This window comes from Octodon degus, unplaced genomic scaffold (assembly GCF_000260255.1).
Source record: "Octodon degus isolate 3935 unplaced genomic scaffold, OctDeg1.0 scaffold00019, whole genome shotgun sequence".
Classification (NCBI taxonomy): Eukaryota; Metazoa; Chordata; class Mammalia; order Rodentia; family Octodontidae; genus Octodon; species Octodon degus.
In genome coordinates, this window is record NW_004524595.1 from 20759774 (window position 1) to 20770237 (window position 10464).

At 38.1% G+C, this 10464-nt stretch overlaps 1 protein-coding gene across 1 annotated transcript in view; it reads right to left on the reverse strand.

Moving 5' to 3' along the window:
* Positions 1 to 10464, reverse strand: part of Kdr (kinase insert domain receptor) — a 48184-nt gene that overhangs the window by 36429 nt on the left and 1291 nt on the right. The window contains exons 2-7 of the mRNA XM_004627515.2: positions 7273 to 7366; positions 4873 to 5069; positions 1943 to 2073; positions 1552 to 1720; positions 879 to 1018; positions 87 to 264 (exon numbers count right to left, since the gene is read on the reverse strand). Of these exons, the coding sequence (XP_004627572.1) occupies positions 87 to 264; positions 879 to 1018; positions 1552 to 1720; positions 1943 to 2073; positions 4873 to 5069; positions 7273 to 7366 (909 nt within the window). The remainder of the gene's footprint in view (positions 1 to 86; positions 265 to 878; positions 1019 to 1551; positions 1721 to 1942; positions 2074 to 4872; positions 5070 to 7272; positions 7367 to 10464) is intronic.

Consider the following 10464-nt stretch of genomic DNA (forward strand, 5'->3'; position numbering starts at 1 on the left):
AATAGGAACAGCTAGGTGAGTGAAATCTGTTTAAGTAATCTCACTCTTCTAGGCATAGCGTAATTTCCCAGGAAATCAGAGCTCACCATGGACTCTAACAAATGTGCTGTTCTTCTTGGTCATTCGCCCACTGGACGCTGAGCAGACGTACAACCCTTGATCGCTCCGGGTCACACCATCTATAGTCAAGGTGCTCAAAAACTTCTTAGCATCTGTCCCAGGAAGTGGTTTTATATCCCGGTTTACAATTTTCTTATGCTGATGCTGAAGAAAGAGTTTAGTTCATTTCCAAAGTCCAGGAGATCATGACTCAATGACTTCAAGAGAACCACAAGATCAAATCTCTGCCTTTGGGAACTTAATGGTAATCACAGAGACTTTTAGCTTTCAAGAAGTATATTTGGATTCAGGATTAATGAATGAAAGTGATTGAATTAGGATCTTTAAAACCTCATTTGATAAAATAGGATGGATGTGGACTGCGGAGACACAAGCCAATAAGATTACAGTTTAAAAATATGGATTGAGATACCTCTTTAAGGTAAATTCCCTTAAAGGGAAATAGATAAAGCATTTTTAAGAACAAAAAAATAAGCACAATGTGGAAAGATGTAACTACCCACCAAACTAATGTTCACAGCCTGACTGCAGTAGGTTGGGGCTGAGTTCCTTGCACTGCATCTTTGGGCTGCTGTCTGTTCTGCAATTCTCCAAAAGAGAACATGTGTGCACATGCATAAGCATGGATATGTGTGTGTTTCTTAAGGGTTTTATATTCTATCTGGCCAGAGGCAGAGAGGGGCCTATCTCTCAAGTAAACTTCATTAGAGCTTCTTATCAAAATAGTGAGAGGTCTGGTTTTGAATTATTAGTGTTACCTTCAAAGAAGGGCATTGCCAGTTGAAGTTAAGCCCCACGTTTAGCTCAGTTGTTGCTGTACAATTTAAGACAAGCTTCTCTCCAACAGATAACTCAATTCCATGAGGAGAACTCAGAGCCACATCATAAATCTTGTACCCTGAAGCAAATAAAAGAAGAGAGAAAAGAAACCTGTAAGGCTGCAAACAGTTTTTGAAAGAGATGTATTTTTCCCTGAGACTCATCAAAACTTGGTAACTCTGGGGACAATGGCTTACAGAGATCTACAAAGCACTGCCTATTGTAATCTAAGGATGGCAAAACCCAATGGGTAGAAAAGTCTAGAGCTCCCAGCTTTAGCAAATGAATAAGCTTTCCATAAAACAGGTATAATTAAAAGACCTGATACCATGCAGCAATTTGAATCCTGAATAGTTCCTAAAATGAGTCCCTGTAATGACATTCTTTTTCATCCTTGGTCCTTGAATGAAAGGAGAAAACTCAATTGCCCAGGGGCTTATTCTGAAGGGCAGAGTGGATGTAATGAAATGCCAAACACTATATCCTGAGCTATATTTTTCAGTATCCCTTGTCCTTCACCCTTTATCTTCCTCCCCAAGCTCTTTATGTAGAAAACCACTCTTTGCTGTTTGGAATTTATGGAATTCCAAAAGAATGGAAATAGCCTCTTACCTACAATCACTACTATGTACATAATCGACTGGTAAACTTCATCGTTGATTTTTGCCTCACAGATGACTACGCCAGCATAGCTGATCATGTAGCTGGGAATAGTGAAGCCTTTCTCACTGTCCCAGAAAATTCTGCTTCCATCAGGAACAAACCTTTTTTCAGGATACCTCTAAGTAATGAAAAGAGAGAAATATCAGATATCTCGCCCAGTGCTGTCCTGAAGTAAAAGACACACACAAGAAACACTGAAGAATTTATCCTATTTTTAAGAATACAAGTTGGTTTTATTCATTGTCATTTTTACCCTTACTAAAGAATCTTTGAAATTCTTTGTTTTTATATTTTGAAAACAGGTTATCCTGTTGAGTTAATTAAAAATGATGTGACTTACTGCATAGAGTGACACGTTGAGGTTTGAAATGGACCCGCGACATGGAATCACCACAGTTTTATTTTTGTTCTCAGTAAGGTATACTACACCATGTTCATCACTAACAGAACCAATGAAGGGCGATCTGGAATCTAGAAGAAAACTTAATTCCATCAGTGATTTTTGGCAGAAAAGTTAACCATCTTTGAGATTCATAAATTTTAATTAAAGAAGTTAATCATCAGAAGTGACATCTCAACCAGGCAAAGGCATCCACACATTAGGCTATATGTGTATATCTGAGCCCAAAGATATGTTACAGGAGGGGAGAGAGAGAGAGAGAGAGAGAGAGAGAGAGAGAGAGAGAGAGAGAGACAGACACAGACAGAGACAGACAGAGACAGAGAGACTTGAAAGAAATCTCCCAGAATGAGATTGACCCCCCTTTACAAGGCACATCAACAAGTACAACATTTTATAGGCACTATATTTTTAACTAGAGCTATTATGATTTTTTGCAAAAGAAAATTGTTTTAAAATTTAAAATTAAATCCATACATATTGCCTATAAGTTATACTGACATTAAAAGTTCATCTTCTCTCTAACTAAATAATATAAGTGCCATGAAAACAAATGGAAATCTTTCACAGAAAAAAAGCACATAATATTTCAATGCAATTACTCAAGAGAATGCTCTATGTGATAGTTTAAGCTTGTGAACACTGTAGATAAGAATCTTTCAAACTTATGATCAATACTTACTATATTTAGTTAAGGTTTAGTAATTATTAGTATCTCCAATAACAAATAATTGAAAAACCATAATACTGATGACTGAAGAAAACTAAAGGAAGTTTTACTGTCATTCAAACACTATTCATAAAATGTTAACACACTCCTGGGGACCTAGATCATTCCCCAGAGATGGAGATGATAAGGTTCAGGGTTATGCTTAAATTTTCAGAGATGAACTGTCATTTTGCTATGCTCAATACATCTGATCAAGCATTTGCAGAAGTGAAGAAAGAGTTAATTAAACCAAAAGGAAGAAAAGCAGCTAATTCCCAATAACAGCTAAGGTTTGATTTCCTTCCCAGCTGGAAAGCACAGAAAAGAAGCCAAGCTAGTCCTCCACATGCCATATCCATTATCGTACGAAGCCAAGGCCCTCTTCTGGCCTCTGTCCATTGCTGAAGGGAATGAGGATAGAAGACTAAGAACGCAAGGTGAGCAGCACAGAGGACACTAAGGGACCTGTCCATATGGAATACTATATCCAGTGTTGTCTTACTGTTAAATCGCATGATCAAAATCATGGATAGCTCAACTTAGAACATTAAACTAAAACCAAAAGCAGAATTTTATAGTATCTCCAAAGTCCACAAATAAACAATGAGAGGAATCATCACTTCTTAGTACTGCCTACCTTTTCCCCACATATTATGAAAAATTATATAATATACTTACAGAGTGAGCCTTGGAAGCTAAATTAACCCTTTGACCTAAGAGTAAGTTATGTAATAAAGCAACTCTATTTTGGTAGCTCCTCAAAAGGGAGTAAACAAAAGAAACCCAAACAACCACCCATCCTCTCAAAATAAAATATTTACTGTAACTCGTGAAATGAATTTTCACATGTCTCCAGGTTTCCTGATGTAGGGAGGAGGAAATAACGAGCCATTGTGGGAGAAGTTCATATTTAGTATTTCCAGACAGTCTGAAAGCAGGAAATCCTTGCAATCTTCTGAGAGAACCTCATCTCCCAAGACTGCCAGATCAAAAGGAAGGCCTGAACCTTGTCTCTCAAATCCTGCAGAGAGGAGGAGGGCATAGAATTTTTTCCAGGATGATGCTTACCCTGGGCAAACATAAGTCACAAATACCATACAATTCAGGAGTGACAAATTATTTTGACATGGTTTCTACTTCTCCCTGCTACACTACTGCAATGTAAGGACAAAAAAGCAAAAGATATTTCCCAAAGTGGATGAAATTCCTACCCTGTAAAAGTTACTTCTGGAAAAATCTAAGCCATTTTCACTGCCTTAAATCCTCTAGGGTGCAAAGTTACACACAAAGAAACAAAATGTCTAACACTCTATCCCTCAATGTATAGAAAAATATTTAGTATATCTTAACAAAACATGATGCAACATTCCTCAAGAGTATGCAGTATCATAACTCTCTCAGTTGATAGGTTTTTCATAAGAAAAAGTAGTGTAAGATTCTTTAAAAACATTAAAGACAGCATGATTCATATTACAGTATGGAATAATAACATATTTTATGTTATGGGTGTTAATTTGACCTCCCTGTATCCATCCCAAAGGCAAACCTTATCAAATCACGCAGCAGAAGGAAAACAAACAAACCAAACACTGCCCTCACAGGGCCACTGGATGTAAAAACTTTTCATGAATATGCAAATTAATTTTGCAAAGTATAAGTAGTAATGAATCCATGAGCGGATTCTGTTGACTGCACCTTCCAAATATATGCACACAAAATTATCCTCCAGAACCTTGGCTGTTTCCCTATGCATTCTTGTGAAGATCTCTTACCCTGCTGAAGATAACCTATCTCGCCACAGAAACCTCTCTATAATTCACTTCTCAATCTCTCTTGATTTCAAAGATTTCAGCTTTTTTCCCCGTTAAACACCAGACGGTTTTTTACGAGTTTCTGTAGCCTGCAAGGAACACAGATTTACTACAGAAACAAAGATCAGAGTCCAGCTATGTGGGCAAAAGCAATGCGAGGCAGCCCAAACTCCAGAACCAATAAACTAGTCATTCTTCAGAAAGTGTCTTGTGAAAGAAGAATTTGGTTTGTTCTGTTCAGTGATCAGCCTTCACAGCCAGCCTTTTCTTGGACTCCATTCTTCTTTGTGCCTATTGTGCTTTGTAACTGGTAAGTGGATTCAGGAAATGAATTCTATTCTGCCACTTACCTTGAACGGAGACATAAACGACTGAGGTCATGTTGGTGCCCCGGTAGAAGCACTTGTAGGTTCCAGTATCATTTCCGATCACTTTTGGAATTCTGAGGATCTTGCAAAAGAAATCGTCACTGCACGCAGTCACCTCCACCCTTTCCTCAGAACTGTTCTGATTATTGGGCCACAGCCAGTCTAAGTCCTGTTGCCCCCTGAAAAATTAATTCCAAGGCAGTATTAATGAAATGGCACACTGCTTGGAGACAGAGAAAGCAGAAGGCTGAGTCCTCCAAGTTACATAGACAAATTCAAAGCTTTCCACCAGTGAGGACAAGTTACACTGATTTGCGACACAAGGCTATGGACTCGGTTTCAGGCATCGCTTACAGAGTCCTAAGCTTTCTATTAAGTCACACATTCATTCCCTCAAGAAATATTTACTGGCCTTCTAGCAGTGTTAGGAACACTGTTAGGAACTGAGGACCTATCACTGAAAAAGTCGTGCAAACATCAATGCCTTAAGGGCTGGGGGGTGGAGCTCAGTAGTAGATTTTTCTAGCATGCACAAGGCTCTGGTTTGGATTCTCAGCACTCCACAAAAAGAAAGAAATCTCTGCCTTCATGGAATCTTAGTCTATTTGGAGAAGACAGGCTAAGTAAAGTTTACATCATACTAGATCATGGTTAGTACTGTGGAGAAAATAAGAGTGAATATAGAAAGGAGGACTAGATGAAATTAGCCACATGAATATTGAGAAAAAGAGTATTTCAGGCAGAGGGAACAGTAAATGTAAAGGCCCAGGGCTTGTGCACATCTAGATTGCTAGGGAAAGAACAGAGTAATTAGGTAAGAGTGGGAAAGAGAAGGCTAAGGCGTACGGTTAGGACAGATGAAAATGGAAGTATGAGCCTTCTAGAATCACACTGAAACACAGAATACTTTTATTATACCATTTCTCTATAAGATCTCGGAAATATGGTAAGCACTAACAAGCCTACAACATTACTGTTCATTCAACAAGCCTGAAATCTCCACAGAGCAGCAGCTACATCAGTGAAATTACTGGTGGTGATGCAACACTGGTGGCCCGAGGGATCAAACCCTGGCCCGCACACTTAGCTACATCCTTGGCCCTTTTATTATTGCTTATTTGAGACAAGATCTTGATAAGTTATTCAGTTGCTTAGTCTGGCTTCAAACTTGTGATCCTTCTGCTCAGACTCCTGAAATTACTTCACGCTGTGGCTGTTTCAACACCTAAAAAAATGTTTATGCAGAGTTTTCAAAGCAAGCATTCATTATTTGTGATTTTAAGTAACCTTTGTTTTCAAGAGTAAGTAAGAGGAAAATCTACCTGGAAATGTCTTGAACCAGCAAGGCCTGAGAAACAGTACCCGCTACTGTGCTTTTTCCCATGGGTAGGTATTAGTAAACTGCCTTTGAGAAGTAGGCTACTCTACACTCTGAGATCTAAGATGGATCTGTGTCACTGCAGTAAGTGGCTTTCTATTAAGTTACACATTCATTCCCTCAAGAAATATTTACTGACCTTCTACTAGTGACAAACACTATTAGGAACTGAGGTCATATCACTGAAAAAAAGTAGTCCAAAAATCAGTGCCTTAAGTTGCTCCCAGTCTCTGTGAGCCCCAGTGCTTTCCTTGGAGAGTAGCACTGCCTGGAACCATCATGGTTTTTGCCAAAAACATACTGATCTTGAGAAGTCTTTTCTGATTGCTCCATGAAACCCCAAGGTCATCTAGCTCTTTCCTTTCTGCCTAGCTGGAAAACAGAAGTTGAAAGCCTCTTCTTGTCAAAGTCATCCAATTTCACAGATACCAAAAATCAGTAGCAGGACTTCATGCTGGCCAATGGGACAAGAGGCATCCAGATGGCAGTGCCAGGGCATAAGGCCATGACCTGTGTAGCGCACACACACACCACACACACACATACACACAGAGTATATTATTAAATTGCCTGTAGAGCCAGAATTTTACCCTGAAGGAAAGTCCTCGAAAGAGCTAAAAATGGGTCTAAAAGCCCTTCTGGGTAAAATAAGGATGGTTCATGACTTCCTCAGCTCTATTCCATAAGCCAAGGCTTCAGCTTTATATTTCATATACATCAAGTGTCTACTATATGGCTGGTGTTGTGCTGGTGTTAAGCGTGCATGAGTGTGTGTGTGTGTGTGTGTGTGTGTGTGTGTGTGTGTGTTGAAAGATTAATAGCAAAATAAGACACATTTTTAAGGGAATATCTTTGCTATTGTTTCATTATTATACTCTTAGAAACCTCACTACTTATAGACGATACTACAACACTATTACAAATCCACCATAATGGAAATCACTGTTCTCTCAATAAACAAAATTCTTTATCCCAGGAAATCTGATTCTAAAATTAATCCTTACCTGCAAGTAATTTGGAGAGTTGTATTAGCCATAATTGTAAGTATATCTTTTCGTACACTCAAGGTGGGTGGAACAAGGGCAATACTAGGAAAACCTAGAAACAAATTAAATAAATGAGTGCAGTTGCCACTGAGTTAGACCCAGTAGGAAACACCTCCCATAAACAATGTATACTCTATACTTTAAAAGACCTCCTCAGCAATTCATTGTATCAAACCAGGATTTACTTTTTCACCATTCCCAGTAAAAGTTCACAAGCTGTGTCATAACAGGAAGAATGGGCAGATGGTCATAAACCAACACAACAGTTCTGCAATTCATGGAGCTAGGGTGGAGTTCCTGTTTTCCTGCATTGCCAACTTCAAGGTCTTACAAAAGGATATGGGACATAGAAACCAAATGAACCTTCATCTGATGATCTCACTCCCTTGGGAAAGGACCCCTTGACATTTCTTATAAAACATAGGATGTACACATCTGACTGAACTGCTGATTAAGGAGTACTACTTAAAGAAAACTATACAGCTCATCTACCTACCCTAGTGCAGGAGGGAGGGTTCTATGACCTTGCCTCATTGTCCTTTATCAATTTTCTAGCCCACTTCCTCTGGTAACTGAGCCACAAAGCCTGAAATAATAGCTCATAAAGACTATGCATTGAACAAAGAGGTAAGGAATTTTCCCAATTTCATATACACATGGATAATAATACACTTTTCCTCAGACAGCAGGAAAAAAAGTAGTATAAGCCAAATTAATTACAACTTGGGAATTATTATCCATTAATCCAAGAGCCAGGTTCACCCTGAAACAGAGTTCAGAACACAAGAAATCTGTCTTTACTTAAAGGCTCTTTACTGGAAGGATGGAAGGGATATAATGATAATGTGAGGCATATCAAATAAGTACATTAGATGATAAGATTCTAGTACATTAAATCAGTCTAAAAAAATTGACTTTTAGCAGGGGCAGAAAAATAACATGGGATACACTGTTCATTATGGATCACTTCATAGTAAGGTAACTGAGTTCTATGTCAACTAAATATGAAGGGCTACCAGGTATTGAAAAAGCATAAAAAGAAAGCTTATCATGCTAGATTCTCAACAGATAGCAAGGTCTTCAAGACACTAGTTTGAAAAGTAATTAGGCAAGCACCCAACCTTTCTAACTCACATCAATTAAGAACAAATTATTTCCTAGGCCTAAGTTGGCACTGATTTTGATGGGAAAACAAGTGTGAACAAATAAGAGCAAGTATGAAATACTATGAATAAAAAGAGTATAAGCAACTGTCCAAGGCAATTATCCAATATATTGAATATGAACAACAGATTGAACACATTCCCACACACCCACAAGATGTGCAAAGTAAGTTGCTGACAGTACTAGATGTGTTGATCAGTAACATAGTTTTAAAGAACACTGAAAATTAAGTTACATCAATAAATCCCAGAAATTACTTGACACCAGCAGTGATTTACACTATTGTGTTTATGGTAGTGGTTCTTAAACCTCAAGTTATATTAGAGTATCACTAGACCTAAATATCTGCATTTTGAAAGCATTTCAGGTGGCCCTGCTGTAGACAGTCTATGGGCCACTCTTCGGCAGTTACTTTTCTGGGTAGTCATGTTCAGTTGATTGGCCAGCTTTCTATATGGAAGAAATAACTGTCCCTGACATCGGCAAACAATAAAGCAAAATGTTTAAAAGCAAAAGAAATGTCTTCCAATAAGGGAGCCTCACTCTAAGGAAAATAGAAGCAAATCATTTAGATGAATAAATTTCAAACTTGACTGAGAAACATTAGGCTGAAAATAATAACACAACTCACATAATGACCTAAAGAATAATCCATTAAATAGGTGCATCCGAATGAGGAATTATTAAGATAGCAAAATGCCTAGATGCTCAATGACTTATGGCCACTCAGCACCAAGTAAGAGATTATTTTGAGGCTGGGTTTGGTGGGAATGAGGATTCTAGGCACCTACATGAGTTACATCGCTAGCCTCCAGGAGACTCTTGAAGTTCTCTCATGAAGTACTGCCATAGATAATCTCACACCCTGGACACCATGATGCAAGCCATTTTATAAACCTGTTCTCCATTGATAGGAATCCAAGACAACTCCACACTTCTCTGGAACAACAAAAATCTTTTCAACAAAATTGAATAACTTAAGATTTCAGTAATAACTTAAGATTTCTATCTGTAAGCCAACATATTTTTTTTCTGCCTGCACTAAGGCTCATTCACTTTCCTCCATAAGTTTAAGTTCAATTCCTAAAAAAAAGTTTGAAATAAAATGACTTGTAATATATATATAAGACATTAATTATTCCTTAATAATTCCTCATTCGGATGCACCTATTTAATGGATTATTCTTTAGGTCATTATGTGAGTTGTGTTATTATTTTCAGCCTAATGTTTCTCAGTCAAGTTTGAAATTTATTCATCTAAATGATTTGCTTCTATTTTCCTTAGAGTGAGGCTCCCTTATTGGAAGACATTTCTTTTGCTTTTAAACATATATATTCAATAAAAAGCCCTTTATATTCAAATCCCATAACCAATATTAATTCGGGCACTGTTACCCTTCCAGCTCAAAGACAGGAAGGAAAAACAACAGTGGCTCTGTGTCTAGAATTTGATGGCACCAATTAGAGCTCAATCCAATTAACCAAGTCACACACTCCAAAAGGGCAACCTCACCATTATATTCAGGGCAACCAGATTTCCATTACCACTGCTGCACTGTGAAACACCCCAGGCTTCAGTGCGACTCCCTGCTTTGTGGGATACACAACCACTGCACGTTCCAGATCTTCATTCCCTTCCCCAAAAGGGGGAGAACAAGGCCTTGACAAGGGCAAATGAGCATCCCTGACAGAACAGGCCCTGATGAACCAAGTCATTATTAAGAAAATTCAGTAACTGGAGACAAATGATCTTGAAACTTTATATGAGTGTCAGTGTCTTTTTTAAAACATGCGATTCTTTTCTTTTGATGTAAGGATTTTTTTTTTTTTTGCAGAATTATTTGACTTATTTTTCTTTCTTTGATCCTGTCCTTTCTCTAAATCTCCAAAAGGTGGAAATGTGGAAATTGCAAAGTGTGGCAACAGAAAAGAGAGAGAGAGAGAGAGAGAGAGAGAGAGAGAGAGAGAGAGAGAGAGAGAGAGAGA